At 39.3% G+C, this 27,580-nt stretch overlaps 1 protein-coding gene across 1 annotated transcript in view; it reads right to left on the bottom strand.

The window, feature by feature from the left end:
* Window positions 1-27,580, bottom strand: part of LOC141011963 (CUB and sushi domain-containing protein 3-like) — a 228,382-nt gene that overhangs the window by 69,520 nt on the left and 131,282 nt on the right. The window contains exons 34-44 of the mRNA XM_073485326.1: window positions 26,964-27,059; window positions 26,375-26,578; window positions 18,982-19,106; window positions 15,699-15,795; window positions 13,247-13,351; window positions 6,409-6,527; window positions 4,960-5,029; window positions 3,215-3,331; window positions 2,697-2,906; window positions 2,076-2,264; window positions 834-1,011 (exon numbers count right to left, since the gene is read on the bottom strand). Of these exons, the coding sequence (XP_073341427.1) occupies window positions 834-1,011; window positions 2,076-2,264; window positions 2,697-2,906; window positions 3,215-3,331; window positions 4,960-5,029; window positions 6,409-6,527; window positions 13,247-13,351; window positions 15,699-15,795; window positions 18,982-19,106; window positions 26,375-26,578; window positions 26,964-27,059 (1,510 nt within the window). The remainder of the gene's footprint in view (window positions 1-833; window positions 1,012-2,075; window positions 2,265-2,696; window positions 2,907-3,214; window positions 3,332-4,959; window positions 5,030-6,408; window positions 6,528-13,246; window positions 13,352-15,698; window positions 15,796-18,981; window positions 19,107-26,374; window positions 26,579-26,963; window positions 27,060-27,580) is intronic.

Below are 27,580 nucleotides of genomic sequence, written 5' to 3'. Positions count from 1 at the left end.
ATGAAAAGCTGCAGGCAAAACTTGTCCAACTTGCCTAAAGTCCTAACAACATGGTGTTAAATCCACTGTGTGCAGCTTTTGAGTTTGCTTTTGCAATGAGTCGGGAAATTCTTGCCTTAGTACAACATATTATTCTGAAAATCTTATATGGTCTTCAGTTTATCCTTCAGTAAAGAAATAAAACTTCAGTTGTCAAACATACCAAATAGTATGCTAAAATATGTTTAAATATATTTAAGGCAAGAAATAGGCAGTGTAGTAACAGGTTTAGAGTTAATCAGTCCTGCCTAGTTATGACGGTTCGACTGGAGTTTGGTGAGATGCCCCTCACTTGATCCAAGAGAGAGATCCAACTTTTCTCTGCTTCTGTGGATGCACGCTTACAAAATGTGATACAACAGCAAAGATCCTCGGGCTGTTGACAGATTTTTGCGAGCAAAAAAGTGGGGGGCTCTGGGGTGCAGGCAAAATGGTTTAAAATTGTTAATTTGCATATACTACCAAAATTGTAGTGATGCAAAGTTCCCTTTTAAGATAAGATTAATTTAAATAATCCCAAACCATGAAATTCACTTGTTACAGGAGCACAAGAACCAAAAGTAGAAGAAAAGAATAACAGAGTTAAAAATAAAAAAATAAATTAAGAAATATTAAAACAATATTAAAAATACCATGGTGAATGATACACACACACAATTTTATGTATGTATGTATGTATGTAATTGCCAAATCCTGCCAATAATCTGTATGCAGCTCTGTATACAGAAACGGTGTGTGTTTAATGTTTGATGATTGATGAATTATGTCATGCTGTGAGAAAAATGAGCACTTACCACACAGTGATGTAGTCGTAGATTGGCTCTGTATTGATAACAGAGAAATTGATGTAGATGCCATACCCAGGAGGTACTCTGACAGTCCACATGCAGTCCTGAAAGTGTGGATAGTCGGCTGGGTGTCCAGGAGAGTAAATTGTGCCATTCATGGATGTTATATTCCCACCACAGAGAGCTGGAGGGAGGGAAGAAAGTCAGGGAGGCTGGATAAAAATAGAAACCCAGTCTTTGATTTACATGAAGTCATAAAACTTGCTTTTATGCCAGTATCGCCACTAACTGTTGATAAAACAAACCATAACTGTGTGTTATTGGGTTTTCACTGTGATACTGAGGGGAGGGGGGTGTGCATGCACCTGTTACATGCAACTGCAGGGGACGGTTACGGGTTCCCGTGAACTTGATGACACTGAGTAGCTCAGACACTATAACCCCCCTGTCATACCCCTTCAAAGAGAATGTGTTAAAATTTGACTTTGAACAGGGAGTCAAAGCCAAAGCACTGCCCTTGACAACAAAAAAAGGACCGTAAACTCGACAGGAACAATGTGGAGCAAAACAAAACTATTTACCACTTTCTCAGACAAATACCAAACTCTGTTGTGGACCGGAAACATATGTTACCATTTCACTTAACTGATGAGGGGAAAGCTATAATTTATCATTCCTGAACAACATTTGACGAGTCTCCTTGAAATTTACAACAGAGACAGGTGTAATCAGCTTCGTTATAAAGACTTGCAAATGCTCCATATATCATTATAATGGGCTGTATCAGTTTATAGTTCAGTAAAGTGGTGCTACGTTGGTGGTAAAAGTGAGGCAGATGCTTAAATATGCCAGAATAATGGACAGGACTACAACAAGGCTGAAGAGCCCAGATTTTTCTATTCAAAATAACTTCAAAGATCTTATTTTAAGTGGGTAATGGCGATGGAAAAGCATCTCCATCTTTACTTTACACAGCCTCTAAATAAGTATTATGCTTTCTTATGGATTTGTTAGAACACATTTATTTATATATTTCCACACTACGTTCGTGGGAAAAGTGACATCAAATAGAGGCATTTCATGACTGATAAATACAATTTGTTGATATTGTGAATGTTGGCTATTTGGAGGAAATATTTAGGTCTTGGTAGAACAACAGTAAAAGACGGTTGGTGATGTTTTATCTGCACATGAACAACACTGGCAGGAGAACAACTGTTTCATTTATAACAGGCACTAGTTGGTCACCTTCGCAGCGAGGTATAGGGTGATTCCAGTTTCTGCTGACTCCATGCAGACATGTGAGCGATGGCTCTCCAAGCAGAGTGTAACCTGGAAGGCACTCGAAGGAAATGGTCATGCCAACACTGTAGTCCAGACCAATCACAATGCCGTTACGAAATGGTCGTGGGTCCGGACACCTCTGTAGTTCGTATGCTAGAGAAAAAAATACCATACACAGTGGTGGAGGTTAATAAAAGATTGAACACTATGAGGATACAAGGTTCCAATTCAAAGCATTGCCATATTTCTTGTCTTTTATTATTACTTTCTTTTCCACAGGTGCTTCAAAACACAAAATACCCCACTAACAGAACCAACAACATTATGATTCAAGGATATGTGCTCTTCAATACCTCAGTGGAGGTCAACATTGATTTATTTTCTTTATTCTTTAAACTTTTGTAATCGTACAACCTTAGTGGGAGTGTCTGCCTTGCATCTTTGTCCCTGGTCTATATCTAACCTGACCGATGCTCTTTTAAGTGTTGTGTTAGCAAACTTCCTAAGCCTTCTCCACTTTTTCAGCTGCTGCTCTGATAGCATCCCGTTTTAACTTTACCATGAGGACCAATCTTTTTTCCTCACCCTGGTAGACGATGTGGAAGCCAGGCTTGTTCTGGGAGTAGTCGCTGTGGAAGAAGAGAGTGGTCTCATGTGTGGTACTGAAGAGAGAGTTTGGCACCACAGGGCCACTGAAGCGATCAATCACTGTTCCTGTCTCCAGGCTCCCACTGCGCACCTCCAGATAGTCATGAACAGGCTCTGTGGAGAAGTTAAGAAACTGCAGGTGGATGCCTAAAAAGCAGAAAGAAAGAGTTAATGTATGAGACAACCCAAGAATATATTAACAAAGCAAAAGTGAATGAATGCGTCTATACATTTTAGGTACTGTGATAGGAAATTACTTCAAATCCAATGTTAAAAGCATCCATTAGCACTAGCAAGTTCTTAGTATATTCATAGCATAGCAGGAGAGGAGAGGAGAGGAGAGGAGAGGAGAGGAGAGGAGAGGAGAGGAGAGGAGAGGAGAGGAGAGGAGAGGAGAGGAGAGGAGAGGAGAGGAGAGGAGAGGAGAGGAGGAAAGACAGAGGGTGATGTCGAACCGAAGCCAATCGGGAGTTGAACTCTCCAGCTGCAGTCCAGGCTGCTCTGGTAATTCCCTGGGAAGCCTGGGCTGAGGATGACGCCGCTGAAGTCTGTCATAGAGCCGCCACACTGAGCTGAGGGAGACCAACCAAGGAGAAAGAACATGTCACTTCTCCACTGAAACGGCTCAATGGGAAAACAAAGAAACAGTGACTTGGGGGATCAATATGGAGGGAAGGCAAAGAGCATTGTGTCTTTGTGTATGTGTGGCTTTCAGTACAGACATTAATTGTTTTGTATGTGTATGAAAAGGTTGAGGAGTAGCAATACTTTTGTGTTTTATATGGTCATGTCTTTGACTGTCAAACAGGGGCAGTTCTTGTGGGTGAGAGAGAGAATGAAGGGCTGTGAATGAGTTTTACGAGTTCGGGATTGGGGAGGGGGAGGCGGTGGCGGTGGGGTGCTTATATCTGTGTTTGAGCATGTCAGTGCTCAACTGTGTGGATAATGCTCCATAAGGGCATTTGTGAAAAAAACAAAACACAACCGGGCACATCCCTTCTTTGGTGGTGCTTTGAATTAAAATAAATGAGGGAGACAATATTCAATACAGCACCACAGTTTTGCTCAGCGGTGGCAGTGATTACCTCACCCTCCCTCTACAACACACCTCGTCTCTTCTTTGACTGTGCGCTAGAGATCACTTCAGCTTGCTGTGAAGGTTACACGACATCCCCCTCTCCTGTGGCACGTATTCTAGTCTTACATAAACACCCAGGTGTAATGCATGTACTGCCACCAGAGGCATCAGTGTAACTATCCAAACCCCAATAGGCCTATTTATGTGGCAAATGGGATCACTAGAGTGTTGCTGCCATTTCTTTGGGGACTATCAACCAAGGCCAAAACAAGGCGAATATTATTATGGGTTTAATTGTACTGCTGGTGGATGAAAACCTGCTTGACCGGTTTGCACATGGAAAGAAAGACAAGTGGCGAGGAGAGGCACTTATGAAGAGGTAACACTATTTGTGCAGGGGCATGCAATTACTTTGATTTAGTTTATCAGCAACAAAGTGAACACAGATCCCGGGGTGTTGGGGTTGGGCATATGTACTGTAAACGAGCGAGGAATTGAGCTAACAAGCGAACACAACTGTCCAAGAACAGGTCTGTCAACAGTAAAGCTAGGATTTATGTCTGTAGTAAACTGTGAACACCACAGGGACAGAACACTTACATGAAGAGCATGTGGTGCATTTTCTGTCTGTATGTTTATATGCACAGTAAGGGTGTGTACGCCCTAATGCATGTTGTGAGTTTGTTTGTGTACATGTCTAAATTGGGGGCATCAGGGGTATCAGAAATAAAATGACACTGAGATGGTGGTAATCCTTATTGATTTTTAACTGAAAGGGAAAGCACTAAATTCATAATCCACACCCTCCAAGACCTACACGCCCACCCATCATCTCCACTCCGGATCTTAGAATGAAATTATTGCTTTCCATAATACAATAACAAGTCTTCTGTGAGGCTGATCTATTGTGTGTCTGTGTATGAGTAAGTATTGATATGGGAGAAAAATAAAAGAGGCAGAAGATAAACAAGGGAAAAGTCAATGTGAAAAGGTTGAATGGCAACCGACAAAAGAAAGAGGCTGACTGTGTTTGATGCGACAAACATGGGTTTTATTGTCTACAATATCACCTCATTGAAACTCTGCACACTGGCAGTGTCCGATTATAAAATAATACATTACCTAAACAAAGAGGTACGGGGTAATTCCACCTTCTGACGGGACCAGGCATGCAGGTAATATATGCATTACCCTGTTCAGAAAAAACAGACAAAAACAATATATTCAACATCTCCAAAATACTGTGCAAAAAAAAAAGAACATGAAGAATCAAAACGACAGCTGCTTTCAACAGATTTTATATCCGTCCTGTGGATCTTTGGAATTAGTTAACAGTAGGATTTTTGGATTTCTCAAAATCCTCTTTTCAAGGTTCTGTGTGTAAATATTTGATGGTATCGAGAGTAGAAGAGGGACCTCTTGATGCTAGTTGGGCAGCAAGAGTACCACCAGGGGTCTTACCACAGAGAGATGTGTTACAGCCTGAGAGAACAAGAAAAGACACCCATTCTGCTTTTAGATTTGTTTTTTGTTGGATACAAAAGCAACCTCAAAGTGATGGATATTACAGGTTTTCCTTAGCAGCTTACATTAGGGTGCCTGCAGCCACGGTGAAGAAGTTGAACCCTCCACGGACATCAAAACTTTAAGTGAGGACAGGACAACTTCATCAACATCTTCTGGTAATTAATTAGCTAGACGAATAAGTGTTGTTTGAGATAGCTAAATTCATTACCAACATGCTATTTAGTATGCTAACCAGTATGCAGTATTTTTTTGTATGTCGGAAACATGCAACCAATAGTGTGTGAATTTAGCAATACTTAAGTGAATTATACCACTTACATTTTTGTTATTACAGAAAGAGTTACGTACTGAAAAAGGTACTGTTGGATACTCATACCAGGGGCCAGTTCGGTTCAAATGTGAATGGTACTAACCCTACCTAGCACTGTTGTTATATGCAGAGTAGTATTACACATTTACACAAACACACATACACCTGAACTAAAAAAAGCCTCAGCCATACTTTTTTTCTATGAAAGCCTCTAGTCTATTTCTGGTGTTCAGACACTCAGCCTGAAGATGTGTGTAAGAAGTTGCTGGCTGGTCCAGAGAGAATATGAAAAGAAGTGAATGCTCGAGCTTGGAAGAAAGCTTGTTGTGGGATTAGTAAGGCGACTGTTAACACAATCCATCGCCCATGGCATTTGAGGGTTCTATAGCTCCAAACGCCACAGAAACACTATCCAGTTGAGGAGGATTGGAGGAAGTTAAAGCTGCTTTGTAGCAGACACACACAAACACGCACACTTAAAATATGCATCAGAAAAAGATGCAAGCATAAATACAAGGACAGTTACTCCACACATTTGTGCATTCCCACATTTTTTGCCTAACTTACTCTTCATGTCATAGTACTTAGTATTTACTAATGCTGCCTTGACAGACTCATCCTGTGGGGTATTCCCTGTAATTGTCACTCCAGGCAGGTGGATATGATACGTGAATCATATCCGACCATAGGAGAGCTAGATATCTGCTTGACCAGCACTGCGTGCTTTCACCTACCTGTAGGGAGAAACCTTGATCGCATTGGAAGGACACCATATCACCCACAGTGTAGCGGTCACCCACTTTTTGTCCGTTACTGGGAGGCAGCGGCTCTGGGCACGAATCCAAACCTATTGCTTAGGACAGAGTCACAACACACAAGTGTGGACAGCGATCATTCTTCTGCACAATATGTGAAGACTCAAACCCTGCAACAACCCTGCTCAATCCATTTGATACCGTTTATATACCTATAGAGAAAAGGGAACAATTCAATTAAAACTGAAGTTTAATATGTAATTACACAGTGCCCCATTTTAATGTGCTTGTACAGTAATTGCATAATAATTGAGTACGTCGTCCCCCGTCCACCCAACCACCCCCTCATCATAACATTTACAAACTGGGACAAGTCACAAAGCTATTCTACTGGTGGCTGTAATCGCAAAATCCTTCTGACTGTGATCCGAAGCAATCACTGTGAAATTACAAAGCAATCCCTGAAGTATTACTTGACAGAAGTATTGAGCTTCATTGGAACAAAGTGATTACAGTGCCACTTGCCAGGTACTGAGAAGCCTGATATTTTGTTTGAATGACTTAGAAGCAATAGTGATTCCAGCCTTGGCCTACAAAAATGTCTTTGGAGGTAAATTCAAGCTAAATCCATTTCTATATTAGAGCTGAAGAATTGATTGAAATATTATCGAAATCACAACATGGCATAGCTAAAATGTGTCACATTATAACATTGTAAATGAGGCACTTTGGTACTTAAGAGATGCCCTGACCTATAAATCACATCCACAATCTGTTAAAATACATATATATATATATATTTTATGTTGTTCAGCCCTATTTTACAGAATAAAATGAAATAGTTTGTTTTATTTTGTTGACTATAAAAATATATAAAAACTCTGATCTGCAGACAAAAAATAACTAATCTCACATTTGACCTCATTACTGATACACCCATTTCGCTGTCACTCAGTGCATTGGAAGCATTGGAATTGCTTATTTTGTATGTTTCTCAACTGACAAAAGTAATCTGTCAGTAGGTTGTTTGAATGCTTATTTGAATGCAAAAAAATGTATTAGAAGTTGCAGCTGTGCTGCTGCAGTAATACACAAGAATTTGAAGAAAGAGGACCTTTGTTAAAACTTGGAAAAGCACTTTTATACAGAATCGTTCTCCTTCACACATAATTAAGTAGCAGGTCATAAGGTGAGATGTAGTGCGAAGGACATACAAAGCCAGTAACAAAAAAAAAATGCTTAACACCATTGTGTAGGCTGAGAAAACACATAAACACACCTTTAAAAAGAACCTCATACACCTAGACCAAAGCCCACTAAAGTAAAGTACCAAACAACTAGGTGGGTGGATGCATGTAAACATGGGAGCAGAAATGGCCTGAAAAGAACAAAAGAACGATCTATAGGCAACTCTTCAGAGAACTGAATGGCGGGAGTGGCCATTCCACTCGGCATCTAGTGAATGCTAGAGAGGATATCTGAGTGGGAGGAGGAGGTAACCTAAGAGATGCAGAGCAGGAAGCAATATGCAACCACAGATACAACAAGTAAAGAAGAGCTACATTACGAGGGGAGTGGGTGGATTCTTTCAAGTTGTGAAGTTTTGTGATACGTGGGTTTAAAAAATTCTTAAAATTTGATATAGATCATAAGGAGATTTGGTGATGCAATTCATGCAAGCAGTGTTTCAGCATCATGAAATATCATGTGTTCCAGCTGTAAACAACAATCAACCTTCCCCTTGCAGTACTCTGTAAGGTTAGAATGTAGTATCAAAAAGTAGTGCATTCTCATCTACTTCAGTAATTGTTCAAAGAATGACAATTAATGAACAGTGGATTAGTGAAACATTAAAACACAGGATGCGCTGATCACTGCCTGCATTAGGTATACACAGGAACGAACATGTGAATGTGTCTCCATACAGCAAATTCATCACATGCAATTAAGAAAAAAAATACACCAAATGAATCATTAAAACCTTTACTGATTAGAAGTTGTATTAAAAAAAAACTACAAACCTGTGTTAAGTAAAAACCATGTTGGTAAGCATATACTGAAGTCAAAGTAAGGGCCCAGTTTGCACAGCCAGGGCAGCATGCCAGATCTTAACTGGGCACAAACAGACCTTTGCGCTCTGGTCAGGTTAAGAGTGGGCACCCACTAACAGATGGCACTGATTCCCGTTATGCTCCAGATGGGTTCCAGTCAAACTGTCAGAGTACACATTTTGGCAGAGACTGTAGTGACACCCTGCTGCAAGATGGTTGATACCCACTATTCCTGGTTGCAAAACTGCATCTGGAGGGAGTCCCATTATTATCAACCATGCTTGATAATTTTCAACAGGATGCTATTAGTTATATCTACCCAATGAAATTTTTGTGGTGTATGTCACTAGTTACTAACTGTGCATCAATGAGAGTTTTATCTACTCCTGTTCAATTTATTACGGTAATTCACATAAATGTAATAATTTCAATGATTATCAAAAAATTAAATTGGACCAGTAAAGAAAACAAAGTGTTAAGTATTCATAAAGGTAGGAGGTGGTTGGTTTAAAAGAAAAACAAAAAACAAAACAATAATAGTTACTTAGCAGCACATGTACAAGCAAAACATGCAGGCCACACAATAGGGAAGAGTAATCTGAGTGGAAACAAGGTCTCTTTGTAATTTGCTACACAAAATTACAACAGCGAACTGAAGGTTAAAGTTCACATAGCATAGTACTGTGCTTTGAAACTGTCAACAGCACAGGTAAGAGATTAAGAAATGGAAGAAATTCTTTAGGTGGGTGGTGGCATATGCAGAGAGGGGCCAAGTCGAGTAGAGCAGAGAATTTAAGGTACAGCAAATACACATTTCTGCCTCTGTCATTTGAATCTTCCATTCAGATTTACATGATCTCTATATTATTTATCAAAATAACTATGATCATAATTATTAGATCATTATCATCTTCCTCTTTATGCGGAACATCATTCTCCTCATTAACCATCCATATAATTATGCTACCTTCTAAAATAAAACAACCAAATCAGCGTGACAACCCTGTGATAAGCACCATTCTAAATCAAGATCATGTCAATTTAAAAACATAATCTATATTCTTGATCTGAATTTTTCTGAAACTGGGCACCAGTACTGTTGTTAGTGGGGTCCAAATGCACATGTACGAGTAAATACTTTTTGAAACTTTAATGACCTGAGGCACAAAAATTAACTGCACAATTACTGCTCTGTCAAAAAAGTAAATCAATCACATCAGCTTCTCTCATTCTTTTAAAAACAGTGGCTCAGGTGGAGAGATATATCTGAAGTAAGTGCATATTGTGAGGATGTCTGCTGGGCACCTATCTTACAGCTTGTTGAAAAGTCAAATGTAATATTCAAGAGGATATAATGTCAGAGGATGAATTGGTACATTCAGAATAAGCCTTGCAATGTGTCATAGTCAGTCACTCCACGCTTCTGGGTCCAACTACACCAACTAATTGTAACACAATGTAACAGAACAACTAGACAAACTTTGTTTGGGAAGGGGAATTTAAGGAAAACATCAAGCAAACTAAAACAATGAATAGTGCAAAGATTCAGGAGATCTATCCAGTTTCAGAACATTTCACTGAAATTAATCATCCAGTCTCTTTCCTGAAACATATGGGGACCGAGAAGTTATGTTATGGAGATTTTCTTTTTAAGCCCAAGAGGGTTAAAAGAGGAATTAAACTTGAAGCCATTTCTGTGGAGCCTACTGGATTATATTTGTTCTCCGTTAACAGGATTTTCTTTGAGAAATATTGGAAATTTAGTTTGCGGATGGATGTGTCAAGTTCAAACGCACATGGTCTTAGAAATTAGTTAGGGTTATTCGTAATGGTAAGTGATGGAGGTGAGTCAAATACAGTGTTTTGAAAGAGTAAAATATGGGTTGGAAGAGACAGATAATTCAAAACTGTATTGAAAATATAATATTTAACTGTTTTTACTTGGTAATAATAATAATAATAATAATAATAAGATGAACCTGTTCATAATTACATGCAACACATCCCATGAAACTGACAATGAAGTTAGAAGGCACATATTTTCCTGTTGATGTGGTCTTCAATTATTTAATTGACATAACTGGAAGGACCTTATACATTATACAATTAGCTGTGGGTAGCATTGTTAGTATGTATGACTTATTAATCCAACCCAGTACAGACTCTGCCCTGAACATATTAAAGTTGTACTGTGTTTGCATTTCGATCTTTGGAGATGGAAATATGTATAGCCGAGTGAAAGAAGCTGGCTTTATGGCCTTTTTAAACAGGTGTGAACACATCAGCCAACTAAAGCCACAAAAATGAATTGCTGCTTGTGCTTGCCTTTGTGAAACAATGTGGTCTGAGCAGAATTTACAGAGAAATTATTTTTTCATGACGAAATGAGCACCAAAATTGAACTATGCCTCTTGACAGCCGCCAGCGCAACTAAAGGGGCTTGCATCCAGATGAAAGCGACACTTCTGTTGGCTTTGTACTCAAATAAAATTACAGGTCTAAAAGTTGCATCGTAGATACTGGCAGTCAGTTGAGAGAAAGACCACAGCATACTCATTTTACTGCGTCTCAGGATACAGTATGGTTTTCTGTTGGTAATATGGATATAAATATAAATGGATATAATTTAATTAAAGTTCATAGTAATAATCAAGTACAGGCACTGACCAGGTGATTTCTGTCATGTTTCAGGCATTATATAACTGATAATTTACTTAAAGGGTGCATAAGTGCAGGTCCACATAATTACTGCAGTTACCACATGCAGAGCCCATGTGTTTTGTATGCTATGAGTATAGTAGAGTATGAGTGCGACAGAAATCAGATGTGTAGTTAAAACTGAAATGACGGATCTTGGGGCTGATTCAGACGTTTGTTGTGACAGTTGTTCCATGTAGCTCATGTGGAAATAATACAGGCCTCTGCAGACTGCGGCGTTTGAAGCCCAGTTTGGAACTTTATTTAGCATGCAAACCACCATATTGCCTGTGAGAACATGCCAGTTTTGTTTGTAACTATAGCAAAAATCTGCCTGAGGAGAGCTGGTAAAACACTTGGCTCTTAAGGAGTTGTAGTGATGGGTACACAGGATTTTTATCACTGGTCTCAAGTGACTGCAACAATCACCCAATGGAAACATTTTAAAACAGATGGTTGACTGGCTGGGTTTGTTCCAATGCCTCATGCCTTTTTCTCCCCACTGTACTGAGCCTTCATAGCATTCATTTGTAGCTAAAACTGGTGTGTTAGAAAATAGTTGGGTGGCTCAAGCCAACCACAGGCTGGAAATAAGATACTAGGAAACAACTAAGTACAAGACAAAACAGAGGATTGCTGTAGTTTGACCAAATAAACCAGAATCTGAACTCTTCTATAAGAAACAACAGACAACACAAACAGAAAGTAGTTCCACAGAGAACCAACGTGGCTTGATCACAAATACACAAATGTTTGCCAAAAGGCAGACAGTAGAACCATATGGCAGACAAGCTAACAAATATGAAAAGCAACAGGAAGTAGAAAAGAGCTTGTCTGGAGCCTGGTTTACACAAAGCATCAGGGAATGCACTTTACCAGGGCAACAGTGGCAAAGCGTAAGACAGACATGGAGGAAAGAGCTGACTGTGAGACATGGCACTGAAGTGATTCTCAGCATGAGGGAGTGGTGGTGGGGGATGAGGTTAATGCAGAAAGGAAAGAACCCGCAGAGAGACACAGCTAAGGAGAAGTTCTGAGCAAGAGGAGGGTGTTTTGGAAACGTAGCACTGACTGTGAGAGACATGACTCTGATGTCGTTCTCAACAGTGGTACGATGCTCGTGGACTGACACGACTGACAGCAAGGACAGAGTCTGTGACAGCAATGTTTTCTCACGCTTCTTTTGTTTTGCAACACATTTGAAGGAACTGACTGTTAGATTACATGTGAACCAATTTTACTAAAAAATATCTTTAGTTGCTTTATGTATGGAATCTCAAAGTTAGCAGGGCTGTCTTCTCCACTCTTACTCTCTCTGTGATTGTGCTTTTTCCACTGCTCTTGATGTACTTCACTGAACACTGTGTGACAATAGGTCACCCATAGCCATACATTTTAGTAAGTAAATTGCTTTAATGTGTGGGTGAGTGGTGGTAAGTAACAAACTAGAAGACAAATGTGAGAAGAAGACAGATGAAGAACCAACTAGAGAGACAGGAAAGAAAAGGAAAATTACCTTGACATTAAAAGAGACTAACGGAAAGTGCCTGAGATGTAAATAACAGTGTGGGCATTGGTCAGGACTAGATTATTAAATACATGCAGAAGAGCTTTGTGGATCACCTGCAGATCAGCAACCCTGGGTCTAGCTTCATTCCTTACCTTAAATTTTAGTGCCAAGTAAATGTTTAGCATGCTCCTAAGCAAATATGCCACTAAGCAAAAAGCCCACTGAGAGATGAGCATATTTAGTACCAAAATGAAAAAAGATGTGGGTCCACTAACCTGAAGCAATGGGAGGACCAAAAAAACAAAACCACTGGGGAACACAATGCCAGAAAGGCAGATATAAAGACTGAAAATTCGGAGCGATTCAGAGGAAGAAAAACTTTGTTCAGTGACTCATTCCCTCATACTAATTTCTTTCTATGTCAATGTGCCACCTTCCTACTTCTTATTTCAAATATCCCTGTGTGGAGCAGCTGGAAGCCGTTGGCAGATGGACACATAGAAATAAAGTGACAGCAGACAAAGTGACAGGCAGACAGACATGACGTCTCTCCTCATACCTGTGTACTCCAAGTGGAAGCCAGCAGCGGAAACACTGATGTCAGACTGGAAGGTCAAGTACAGGTTGTTGGACGTGCTGTTCAGCAGTTGTGGGATTGTTGTACCTGCATTATATAATAAACAGAAGACAGTTAAAAACATATCTATCCATATTCTTAGACTTAAGCCACCAAAAACATGTGAACATGTACAGCATGTGAGCATATATTGCACCAAAGTTATAAGCAGTACAGAAAATAATTTAGATACAGTAATAACTGTACCGTAGTTTTGTTAAATAATTCTCTAAATTCCACATCTTTATTTTAAGCAGAGTCAGTCTGGACACTGTTGCTTTCAGCAGGGCATCATTTCACCTCCATAACCTTGCTAAATGAGAGTTGCTGTGTATATCAGCAAGTGTAAATGGAACTAAGGTGCAAAACTAAAATACAAAGTGCCTCACATATTGCAATGAATCACAATCACTCTCATATATAAATAAAATTACAAATCAAGAGACAAATCTTGATGGGGTATGTATTTTGTGCCGCCCTTGTTCAGAAAACATTCTGCATTTTTGATAATCTGCTATTTGTGTAAGACTTTTTGGGTCAACGAGAAAAGAAAGCATTACCATCGCATGCAACGATAAACAGATTAGACTTTCAAGCCAGCAGGCAAATTTTCACAATTTGTGGTTAACAATAACATCATATAAATGCCTTCATGACACCCACAAGTGGATGTCACAAAAACATTGTGCAGCTAAGGGCTGAAGACAGAGATAATAATCGTAGGTCAACAGCCTTGGTTCTCAGTCCCATTCTATAATGCAGCATTATTAGAGAAAATCTCAGTGTCATTTTTGATCAAAATCTGACAAACAATCAATGGTTCAATCCTGCTTTCACCATCTCAGAAATATTTTTAGAGAATTTCTTTCTAATGAACATATGGAAACTGTCTTCATAACTAGACGATTAGACTATTGTATTTCATTGCTCTCTGGGATCAGTAATAAATCCCTTTGCTGCTTACAGCAGATCAACCAAAACTCTGTTGCCAGGATTTTGACTCAGGCTACGAAATGTGACCACATTACAACGATCCTGGCTTCCTTACACCAGTTACCTGTTGCTCTTTGAATTGATTTTAAAAGTTTATTCATCACTTACAAAATCCTGAGAGGCCTTGCTCCTAGTTCTTTAACAGATATTTTATTACCCTATGTCCCTTCCTGCTCCATGAGATCCTCAATGTGTCATTCATTGTTGTTCCAAGGTCCAGATTAATACACAAAAGTGATAAGCGTATTTGCAGTCAAGGTTCCTACATAGACTTTGGGAAGACCTATCTGACTACAAAATCAGTCTTGTCCTTTAAATCATTTATGAAAACCTACTTTTCTTAAATTGCTTTTCTATTATTTTATTTGCTTTTTGACATTCTATTTCACCATCTTTGTGTTTTATGTGTTTAGTTTTATTGGCCTTTGCTCCAAGTTGTCTAGAATTTAAAGGGTCCTGTTTTTACTGTAATGCACTTTGGAAGGGGCTATATAAATAAAATGTGTTATTGTTGTTGTTGTTGCTAAAAAAATGACTTTACTAATGTCTTGAAGTCAACAGGACTGCTCAACTACATGGATCACATATGCACATGCTGTCTCCGTTACTCATTGTAAATCATCTTTAACACACTTCCTTTAGACCTTCAGTCAGACCCACAAAACCCACAAACTCATGAACTCAATCACTCTGAATTTGCACTCCAGAATACTTTTTTTGTGTAGCAACACTGAGTAGTCTTAGATGATTTTCTCCATTACAAGCATATGTCTTCCGCAACTTGCATGGAGACTTTTACATATATTTATAATCACATTATCAGTTCAGCCCAAGATAAAATTGATTGCTCGCCATTTAAAATACCTCAGCCTTTTCACACAGCCCTACACAGTTAGATCTGTACTGTGGAGTGATTACAATATGTAAAGAGGCTTGCTCTAAAATGAGATATCCACCATTTGAGAAATTTGACACCTGGTCTCACAAAACTGATAGCTGATACAGAGGCAGATGTCATTATGCTACACCAGAAACTCTTATACTAGGATTCAGCATTTAAAATGATGTGATGGCCTGTTTCTAGCAGGTTACCATGTGGCAAGAGCACCACTCTCATTAGCATGTGCCCTAAGGCAACACTATATTTGTAAAATTCCAGACTGAAACATGAGCTACATTATGAAGATATCTAATGCAGAGACAGGAATGGGTGCCAGTTTGTGAGGGATTGAGGGACTTTTTCTTCTTTGACTTCTTAAACTAGTTTTTACACAGCATTCGAAAAGGACATGCCAAATGTCATCAGCTCCATCACCACATCTGTCTGCTCCTGGGGCCCTGTGACATCTGACTGATATTCAACTGGGAGCGAACAACTAAAAATCAGTTGTATCAGTCTTACCTGAGTAGCTACCAAGCCTTGGAGCATTGCCATCAACCCCGTCAAAAAAATCCAGCGAGTCCCAGTTGTGTTCTGTGGCGAAGGTCACAACTTGAATCTGAAAGAGAAATATATGTTTAATACAATTCTAAAAGAAAGCAGGAAATATTCGCAAACACAAAAAAAAGAGATCAAATGGACTTAATCCGAGACACTATAGGTGAAAAAAAATGTTTTCATGCCCTGGTCAATTTTAAGATTTTGGGTCTCCTTTCAGACTCATGGAAAGAAAACATCCGCATGTAAATAAATATGCACTAATTTATGCAAAGTAGCACACGGTTAATTAGATCAATTCATTTGCAGATTTAAACATAAAATATCAGAAAACTTTCAATACAAAAAAGAATTGTTTCAATGTAAGTCATTAATTTGGGAAGTTTCATGGAGATATATATTGGTTCAAAATTTTACCCCTATTCATAAGGGGTGTGATCTCATGCCACGAGATCTCGCGATATTAAAGCAACACTAGGTAGTTTTTCGACCTTAAAATAATGTTTCTAAACTTAGTTAAGTGGTAGAAAAATGGTTAATAGGATGAATGGTGACGTCTCTGCAGCCTGAGGGGGGTCGCGCCGGCAGAAACCGCACTGTGTAACTTCCCAGAGCGGGTAGGAACCTATCTGACGTAAAGGCGTCTAGTGCGACCTGCTTTATGGCATACGTCTCATGTTTATTCATCGGTGGATTTAGCCAGCAGCTACTTAGACTTTTCGTAAACCAACGCCATGGCCGAGCCAGCTAACAAAGCCAAGAAGGTATTGTCTGAGGAGGCGAAGAAAAGAAAAAGAGAAAGTGATAGAACACGAGCCCGGACACCATACAAGTCATTTATTACATATATACATAGTTATTATCTTACCGACTTTTACTTTGAGTTGATTTGTTCTTGTGTGGTGTTCATTGGGGCACTATTTGTCCACAGTTTATAACCGTAATAAAGCCGGGAGATAATCTAATGCTGTCCGTTTCGATAGCTTGCACGTTTTCATGTAGTGACTGTAAACGATGACTAACTTATTAAAACACTATGAACGTCTTGTCTTGAAAAGTTGCAGATTCCTTAGTTCATGCAGATAATCAACGTAATTGTTGAACAGTGTGGTCGGGAGGTAACGTTAGCATGCTACTTACTGTTGTCGTACCGAGTTGGTTGTAGTTATTACACCAAACACAACGTCAACTTGCGATTGTATTTAGTAACTCCCAAAAACATAGTTATATTTTCAGACATTACTAAACACATTCACGCCCAAGTGTCGTGTTTTGGAAGTAACTTAGTCGGTGCAATCACTATAACCATCTCGGTATGAGAATAATTCTAGCAATGTGCTGTGCAGCCTATATGCTAACAAACTACCAACTGCTATCTCTGAATCTAGCTTGTTGTTGGCACTCGATTGAGGTTTTTTCAGACGATTTCGTGATTCGCCGGCTCCGTCAACAAATTCACGTGTATTCATTTTCCTCAGGGATGCTCATACAGCGACAGTATTTACGACACTGGTAACAGATAATTGCGCTTCTCAACCAGCCAGGGATAGTAATGAGTCCAAACTACCTAGTGTTGCTTTAAAACATGACGATTTTTCTCGTCGAGGTGAAAAGCTGTCTCACAATATCAGTACATAACAGACAGAGCAGCTGAGAGCATGACGGACTCTGACGTGTAACTCAAAATTAGCATAGAAGATGCCCCTTCCACTTCTTAATCATTTGTGTGGCAGCATTTTGGGTGCCCGGTGGAAACATTAAACGGCGACAGAGTGACAGACAAGACACAAACAATATGTAAGCACTGTAAGAAAATAGTGCCATACACCGAGGCTAACACGAGCCCTATGCATCTCTACTAAAATCAACCTCGCCTGTGAAGAAAACACTCAAAAGACCAGACAATGCTGACAAATGCCTTTGCATCTCAACTTCCACAGTCAAGTGCTAGAGCCACGGCAATAACAAAAGACATTGGCGTGTTCATTGCAGCTGATATGAGGCCATTTTCCGTGGTGGAAAAACAGCGACTCCAACATCCCGTCACGTGTGCATTTTACTTGCACAGTGGTCCCGAACTGCTACAAAGACAGCATACCTTTCCATCCCTGCTACCTCCATTCCAAGTGAGCGTGTCTTTTCAACTGCAGGGGACATAGTTAGTGCCCAAAGGTCTCAACTGCTGCCAGAAAACGTAGACATGCTTATATTCTTGAAAAAGAACATGACCATACCTTAGGCTGAGCATTGTAGTTCTAGCCAGCTCTCAGCTCTGTCTGTATCATGCTTGAAGAGAAATTTGGTCAGTCTCTGTTTACACTTTAAATACTGAGAGAATACTACTTTGATTATGGTTTGCACTTAAAAATAAGACTAAGAAAAACCTAGCATTATTTATTTTTGTTATTTAAACTGTTTTTATTTTTTACTTTCTAAGGTCACACACAGCTTCAGTTAGAAGTTAGAAGCTCACACATAGTTCCTGCACAGTTATAAAGACTGAAGAGACTCATGAGAAATCACACAGGAGCGAAGCCAGTCAGTGGAGTTTGTGGAAAACCTTTTACAGTGCTTACATATTGTTTGTGTCTTTTACTGCATATGATAATTCATATTCAGTCAGAATGTAGAACATTCATTTCAAGATGATTACTAGTTAAAACATTTCAAAATGGACCTGCATTGATTTGCATTTTGTGACTTTCGTTCAAATACATTACCCCTTGTGTTAAAATAGTGTTAAAATCTCGTCTCGTTCTTGTGAACCCAATATAATGTATCGTCTCATGAGCTAAGTGTATCATGACACCCCTACTATTCACTTGCATTTCACAATACATAACTATAAAGAACATTTTCTAAAAATGACTTTTTTTCTCATACTCTCAGCCAGAAATCTCCCAAAAACATGGTGGCAAAAAATACATTTTATGGCTGCAGACAGTATTTTCTAATTAATGAAGTGATACAAAAAATATATATTTTTAACTCGATAATGACTCAAAGTCATTTGCATATTTAAATATAACATAACATAAACCTTGTTATGCAAAAAATGTTTGGCTTCATGTAAGTGATAAACTGTTAGTTAAAACCTTTCCCTAGTCACCTGTTGTGTCTCCCATTAAATAGTACAATGACTGGAAATGTAATAATAGGTATTTAAAAAAGAAATAATCCACCCAAAAAATCTCTTAATCTCTCATCAAACATATTACTACTAAGAACTGCTTCTATGTCCTCTCACTTGGATGCCAGCTCCCTCGGGAACAGAGATTTTCCAGGCGCAGTTCAAATAGTTGGCGTATGGGTCTGGGTATCCAGGAGAGAGTATAGTGCCTCTGCGGCCAGTTAACACGCCACCACAGGGAACTAGACAAAGGACAAGAGATGAGAAAGGGAGAGAAAAAGAGAGTCAGTCGTGACAAAGTTCAGGTCTAGACACACACCTGCAGAGCCAGGAGTGGGCAGGGGTCACAGCGGGGGAGTAGCTAAACATCAAGCATTTAAAAGCATCGTGTGTAGGATTTTGATGCAGAAATGGAATATAATTTTCATTAGTATGCTTTTATTAATGTATGATGGCCTGACACTAACAGCTGTTGTGTTTTTTGTTACCTTAGAATGAGCCTTTTATATCTACAGAGGGAGCAGGTAACCATGAATCTATTATTAGGACTTGGATAGGGCGGCGGCACTCAGCCTTGCCTCCAAATTTGCCCTGTGGCCACTAGCAGTAGTGCAGCAAAATATTCCCGAAGCACCATCTTAAAGGATTCGTATCCAATTACAAATTTATGGCGGGTCCTGTTCTACGGAGTCCACCACGCTGACAGACAGACAAACCAAACAATGGCTCTTGAGTGTGCCTTTCAAAGTTTTCACATTTTTAGTGACCATCACGGTCTCATGTAAAAGCCAGCCATGATAATGGTTCTACTAATGTTTTATAATATATAGGACCTTTGTGTTATGACAGTTTTGATCCAGAACATGCATTCTTGTCCACATGATATCATTGCCATTCAATACTTGGTGGAGCATGGCCTGGCAGCACTCACTCGCCTCTCATAAATAGTAAACAGTTCAACCCTGATGTATGATAAAATCTCTTGCAGGTTGCACAAATCACATCTTGTGAAAGCAGCCACAGTTGTGAAAGCTATTTCTCTCTAAGCGCACCTTGTTTCTTCCAGTGCCACAAGTAACATATTTATCAAGCCTCTCAGCTCTCAGATGAATGTCGAATTGGAGTCACTGGCCAGGTTGTGCTGACAATGTCAGGAACTGTGATATATTTGAGCGTGGGTAAAAATCAAAATGAAAAAAAGGGCAATAACAGCTACAATTTCTTTATTGCTTTTCAGATGGGTGCCAGTTGGCCTTGTATTCGACCGGCTACGTTCTACACAGTGTTTGGCTCTGCTTTTTGTCCATTAAGGATTGTTGCAAGCCAGCCTTGCAGACCAGAATCCTTTGGATTATTACACACAACAAAACACAGAACAAAATACATTTCCTTCCTTTTGAAATTGGCTAACACAAAAACAGGCAATAACCTATTAGGCTGATGAAATTTTGCTCAGCAAAATCTTTTAGGCCATCACAAGAAGTCTAATGCAAAAGCGTGTTTGATTTTTCATTTTTACTTCACTCTGTTGAGATCTTTTGCTCTGCTGTCACCTACTGGAATGTGTTTGCCAGACACCTGTTAAGCCTTCACGTGTATTTCAACATTAATGACAAACACTGAATACTAGGAAAAACAAGGGCATAAAAATCTATGTCCAAGGCCAGTGACTAAAATGCACCAGCTGCCTCATTCCTCTTCTCCCTTCACTCCTGATGCAAAAGTGTTCATTAAAGTGAAATGCAGGTTAGAGAAACAATGAACACTCTATTTTCTTTTACATAAAACTAAGTAATTGGTTTACCAGTCGTCTGATATTCAAGGTTACCTAGCATTTGTATGGAGCAGTTTTTCTACAACCATAAGCAAAGCTGTCACTCAGGGTGGAGGGGGTCCTTCAGATGTTCAGCAGTGTAGTACAATGTGTTCTCACAATGAAGAACGAGATGCTTTTTGTCAAGGACAAGGGTGTAACCTGTACAGGTCAATGATAATCACAATTTTTCTCAGAAAACAAGAGAAAAAGAAAATATGTATCTTATCACAAAGGTGGAAAATAACTGAAAATAACACATTTTCAGCTGTCAGCTTGCCACTATTTCAAATTCAATATTTTACAGGTAATATCTACCCTCCTACATATGATTGGAGAATCGTGCCAAAATGGCTTTTCTGTTCCTGTAATGCCGAGTGACACATCAGAGAGAATTATACTTCTATACTGTACCTCACAGCAATCACACAGTGGAGCAATCATGCTATCATAAAATCCGTGTCACAGTAATGTCATCACCAGCTAACACATGTCACATGTACAGTACTCGAAATTGATCAGGAAGGAGAACAGCCTGTATAATAGTTTTGAATTCTGCACTGCAAATGAAAAAAGGTCAATGCCTATGAAATAGCTGAAAGAGCACTGTAATCAGAATGTCATATCCTGTGGACATCGGTTAAAGGCTCCTTGTCTGGTGACGAGACTGTCATTGTCAGTAACCTTGTTTTCTATTTAATCATTTCCTGCTGCCTCTTCAAAATATATTTCATACAAAATCAATGCCAAAACACAGATGTACACAGTAAAGTGTTATATGTTTTTCATCATCTGATCTTTATTAGTTCCAACCTTCAATGTGGGAACAACCCTCAGGAAATATTAAATAATTCCAAGAACAGCAAACAGTTTTGTTCTCTTAGCACAAGACCAGGATCTCAACAACAAGCAACCAGGAAAAGACCAAGTATTTCAGTAGAATTTAACAGCTCCTTTGAGTCCCCTGAGCTGTCAGTTAATGTAATTGGTCGAGCAAGATTAGAAATCATGACACTCATAAAAGCATGTATGCTCCACACCCATCTCAATGAGTGGCAGGCTCATATGTCAGCGTTACCGCAGGTAGACAAGCGTGGGGACGACACACATTATGAGACACCATTTAGCACCATCTGACACGCAGGGAATTCACTGAAAGTTTTAATTAAAAGTGTTTTAATCAAGATATCAAAAGAATCTAAACATAATGTGTGTACCGTTAAGTGTTTGGCATTACATGCTCTACTTAAATGTTAAATACCGAGTATATACTCCTACATGGCTTCTAATGTTTATTGGTTTATTAGGTTATATAAAACTCATGTTACATTTAAATTAGATAAAATTCAGATGCAAATTATGCATCAAAAACTGCCTTTATTCAATTCAATTCAAAGTCATTTCCATCCCACACAGTATGCATTCATGTTAACTATATACAACAATCATATCCTCTTTATCCTCGTTATCTTACCTTTGACCCCATTATAAGCAGTAGGGTTTGACTCTTCACTAAATGCAAACTTAAACCTTTCTTTGAATAATTAAGCTCCAAAGCAGAGCATTCATGCCAGTTTTTCAAGGTCAGTTTGCATTAAGAAAGACAGCGAAGACAGCTAGGACACACTCAGCTCTATCAGAATTGTGTAGGAAAGCTGAATTGGAACTGAATGTGGAGAAAATGTTGCCGTCCCCATTTTCAGGCAAATTGTGTTTTTTAGAAGCAGAACAAAAATTACCAACATTTGCCAGTAGGTCAAAGTCATTATGGAGAATACTGTTTAGTGACAAAAACAACATTTTCACAGTTTAATGACAAACTATTTACAACATGCACTTTTTGTATGTGGCTTTAACATTCTGAGGGTGGGCAGTAGAATTTCTTTTTTATATGTTGCACTTACATTTGTAATGCTTAAATAGGTGCTAAAAAATTCTGTTAGTCTAACTGGCAGTAATGTCTACTTTCAATACAGAAACTCCCACAAGTAGCATGGCCTCAAGAGCAGCTCATCCTGCTCTGGAGAAGAACTCTTGCCTAGCCTTGCCACCCTCCCCCAAACACTGTTCCCGAGACATTGGTCTTGCGAGGCTATTTCAAAACAAGAACCTCATGTTTTGAAACAAGCTCAGTGCAACAAGGTTTACTTGTTGACAACTTTGAAAAAGTGTTGAAGCCAATGGTGAATTCCATGGTGTGGGCATACTGAATCACGGTGATCTATGAGCTTATGTAACGTTAGGCAGTCATGATTTTATACAATCAAAAATGATTTAGTTTGTGTGTGTGATTCATCTGCAAGGGAACAAACAAACATAACACAAACATGTTCATCTACCAATATTTACCTTTATTTGGTTGTAGCCTGTAAAAGATCTTTCTTCATTTCCATAATCAAATGGTCACATAAGCAGATGTTTAAAGAGATTCTACCATTTACACATGTCATGGGAAAATTGAGAGATCACTGGCATAACTTTATTGTTAAAAAGCTCAATACTTTAAGAAAAAACTCCATCTTAAAAAACAAACAATAACATCTATTTATTCAAGTCAACTGTTTTCCATAAAATTCTCTAAAAAGGTCAGCCAAACATTATGCATCTGTTCAGGCGAAGCTAATTAAATTACGAGAAGATAGAGCATTGTGCTGGAACAACTCAATAGCACAGCCTTAATTCAGAAGCTTTGTACTTGTGAAATCGGAAAGCAAAGCAAGTGTTGCATGATGAGCCAGGTCAATCACAGCTGGACAAGGAGCTGGAAACGTACCTTCTGAAACACAGGTACCTCGGCGTCTGATGTCATCATGTCTCATAAAGGGGGCTTAAAGGGGGAGTAATTGAGCATTGTGTTTTTGTTGTGGCTTCCATGAAACTATATCCATTATTCTGGACGAGCACACTGCCGCTGGGGGAGATGCTGCAGCCAGATTCAATCTCCAGATAAAAATCACTGTGTTTAAAATGGAACTGCGCGTGCCACTGCTATTCCCTTACCACTTGGCAGTAAACTCGGATGAACCCTAGCTTGAAATCTCCCGCACTCGCCGGCTGAGACTATTTGTTGGCTGGCACAAGGCCTGACTTCAATAGATTTCTCTAAACTTCATCTGTAGTTCTTCATCTTCCAAAGGTAGACACGTGGGTGTCTTTCTGAGACCGAGTGCATGTCATCCTGCATGTTTGGGTAACAGCGTGTGCAAACAAGGTATGTAAATCTGTCCATGTGTATGAATGCTTGAGGTTGTATGTATGCATATTTATACAGGTATATGTGCACATGATTCTTTGTATGCTCGCAAAAGAACCACTTAAAAAGAGAGATGTTGGTCCCTTTAGTAGATGGTTCACACTTTGCAAAAATCATTAAATGCTGATGTAAATATAAAGCTTCCGTACCGGTTCCTTGTAACTTCTGTCTTTGTTAAAAATAAATCTGATTTCTAGTTCCTGTTTATCTGTCATTTTGACTTGTAAATCTTGTCAGTGTCATCAGTATCACATGTCTAATATTGTTCAAAAATATCTCCGTTTTCATTTTTTCCTGAATCATGGGGTTTTTTTTTGCACTCCAGGAAATGTCAGTCAAATTGTATTAGGTTGTTGAGAAAAGACATTTTTTTTATCAGTCATATTTTGTATGCTCTATCAATCAAACTGGTCATTCATTTCAAGAATGGCATTTATCTGTTTTGCAAATTAACTCTCTGCCTCATACTAAGGCAGCATTTGCAGCAGAAGCAGCATTCATTCATTCACTTTGTTTTCTTTGATTGTGGCATTAAAACTTGTCTGCACCCAGCTAGACAAATAAAAAAGAATGTTAACACTTTCTTTGAAGCTCTTATCTATAATATATAATTATTTAATTGACTTAAAGACAATGAACTGCTATAAAGGCACAATTTCATGACATAATCCTGTTCTACTTCCATTTTGGTGACAGAAATTGCTAAGAATGCTCAAAACTCATTCACAGAAATGGCAAAATAGGGATATTTGCAATAACATGCAATAACTAATTATTTGGCTACTTGAGCAGTGGAAACAAGTTGTGAACACAAGACTGATAAGTAATCTCCTTTTAAGTTAATAAGTTGAACATATTAAGCAGTTAGGGAGGAACATTATCATTCATTCAGTCACGTTTCTGGACACCTAGCAAATATCTGTATTCACTCTGTTTTAGCGCTGTTTTTGGTCTCTACCAAATAAAATAATAATTATTTATAATAAATATTTGTCTATATTTGGGTTTTTTAGAGCTTTTTCACTGGAGACATCAGCCTGCTGCGGTAAATAGGAGAGCTATGAGGGGTATGAGAGCGGTGAGCGTGAACCAGTGTGGTGTATTAAAGCAGCTGACTGTACAATGAGCTGAAACTTGTTAGCTCTGCAAAGCCGAGGGGAGCTGCAGATTCGGAATGTTCACTATAGGATCATTACTACCAGCGACACTTGACATTGTCATTTGATACACTGTTGTTTTAAAAATCTTATAGCCACTTTAACCTTGTAAAGTGTATATAGTAAAGTATCAAATATGATGCTTACTGCAGGATTCTATATTGTGCACATGAATTTCAGACTATTATTAGTTTTTATGGTGTACATGACAAACTAGATCCCTTAGCGTATAAATGCATAATGCATAGCATTTGATGCCTGCATAATGCATCATGAGAGCAAACCTTTATTGTGCATTATAATGTCTTACCACATCTATAAATCATTTCAGTGTTTTGCCCACCTTCATTTACATATGCAATGAGAGTGTATAAAAATCACGCTCAATTGCAGGTCTGTTGTATTGAATTTGCAAAAAGATAAATAAGTGTTAACTGAGTGCCTGAAGTTCATTAAAGACATCCTACATAGAACAAGTTGCCCAAAGTGAGTGCTGTTTTTTTATATATTTATTTTACAATACAATTTGACCTTGGGTCCTGGCAATCGTGTTGATGCCACTTTACACACACCGCCCAGCCAAACACTGCTGTGGATCAAGTACACCCCCTCATGGCAACGGCACTTCCCGATGGCAGTGGTCCCCCCAGTAGGACAATGTGCCCTGACACACCACAAAAACTGCTCAGGAACAGCTTGAGGATCAAAACAAAGACCCCAAGGCGTTGACCAGGGCCTCCAAATTCCCCAGATACCAATCTGATCAAGCATCTGTGGGACATGCTGGAACAAGTGCGATCCAGGGAGGCCCCACCCCCCAACATACAGGACCCAAAGGGTCCACAACAAACGTCCTTGTGCCAGACACCACAGGACACCCCCAGAGGTATTATGACTATGCCTTTACAGGTCAGAGCTGTTTTGGTTGTACAAGGGGAACCTGCACATTATTAAGAAGGTTGTTTAAATGTTGTGGCTGATTGGTGTATTTTCCCATTAGCTGGGCAAGGTGCAGAAACCTAAATCCCTTGTCTGATTTATGTCACACTTTGTTTTTCTTTCTGTCCTTGCCTCTGTCTTCCTGTCTGTACTATCAAAACCAGAGATAGGCGGATGCTTTACAATGGATGACAGACATTAGGATAAGTAATGACTAGGAAAAACAGACACTGACCGTTTTGTGCACCTGCTCCATCTTTTTGGATCCATTTGTGTGTGTGTGTGTGTGTGTGTGTGTGTGCGTGCACGGAGGGGCTGAGACGAGGGTTGGAGGATGAGTATGCTTACCAACACATGTGGGCACAGTGCCGTTCCACTGCGCCAGGGCACTGGGCACGGCCTCACACCTGATGGCGTTGGAGCCATGCAGCGTGTAGCCTGGATTGCATTCAAACAGTACCGCCATGCCGATGCCAAAGTCGTTCCCTATCCGCTTCCCAAACCGGGGCTCAGGGACCGAGCTACACTGGATGGCACTTGTCCGGGGGACAGCTAGGGATAAGAGGGGAGGGAGTGAGCATGAGAGGAAGAAAGACAAAGAGCGGTGGTGGGTGTGGTAGGCAGAAAGACAACAGGGAGAAGGAGAGATGGCAAGACAAAGGAGGCAGAGAGAAATGGCAAAGCCCTTGTGAATCTCCTCGCACGTCATTAGTCACTCTCATCTGCTGTGCCAGGATAGGCTGTTTGACTCCTCATCATCCGGCTCTGATCAGCCATGCCTGGCCACAACCAATGGCACTCTGTTCAACAGTCCTTTATGTGCTGAGTGCAAAGCTGAAGTATCTCTTTTTCAAAAGCAAGAAAAACGCACTCCCATGCACCAAATCAGTCTCCACATCAAAATTCTGGAGAAGTATCAGAAAAAAAGCAGTCTTACCTTGGTAAACAAAATGAAATCCTTTGGCCGTTTCTGTTCCATTTGTGGTGAACTTGAGTGTAATCTTGTTTCCTGAACTCAGGGGGAGTGTCTCACCTAAATTACAAAATCAAAGGAGACATTATAAACTCATTTAGATGATGGTGTTTGCACATATCTACAGATAATATACATACAAACTAACAGAGGCTCTCTATGACCTTATTAACTGTAAATTAATCTTTGTGGTTGTTTGTGTCTTATATGCAGTTTTCAACTTCATTTAAATCTACAGTCTGATCTGATCTGCAGTATGTTCTCAGTGTTGTAGCTGGATACAGCAGATCTGATTTATCTGTGAGATTTACACTGTGTCACAGTCTAATCAAGTAGAGTGTGACAAGAAATTAAAGTTGGTTTGTTTTTGTTAATTTAATTGGGATCTCTGGAGTTTATTCAATTGAAGTCATTATGTATTATATATCATCAGTGTGTTTCATTAAACCATCATTACAGAACTGTAAAAAAGGGAGAAAACTGTATCCTCGGCAGCATGAAGGATGCTTGGATTTTAGATTTTTAATTTGTCTGTGAAAAACAGGTATTTGATTTGAATGGAACTGAGAGATGGATGTGCT

Source organism: Pagrus major, chromosome 17, assembly GCF_040436345.1.
Source record: "Pagrus major chromosome 17, Pma_NU_1.0".
Lineage (NCBI taxonomy): Eukaryota > Metazoa > Chordata > Actinopteri > Spariformes > Sparidae > Pagrus > Pagrus major.
Note: the sequence above shows the minus strand (reverse complement) of the source record. Positions and strands in the feature narration are given on the sequence as shown.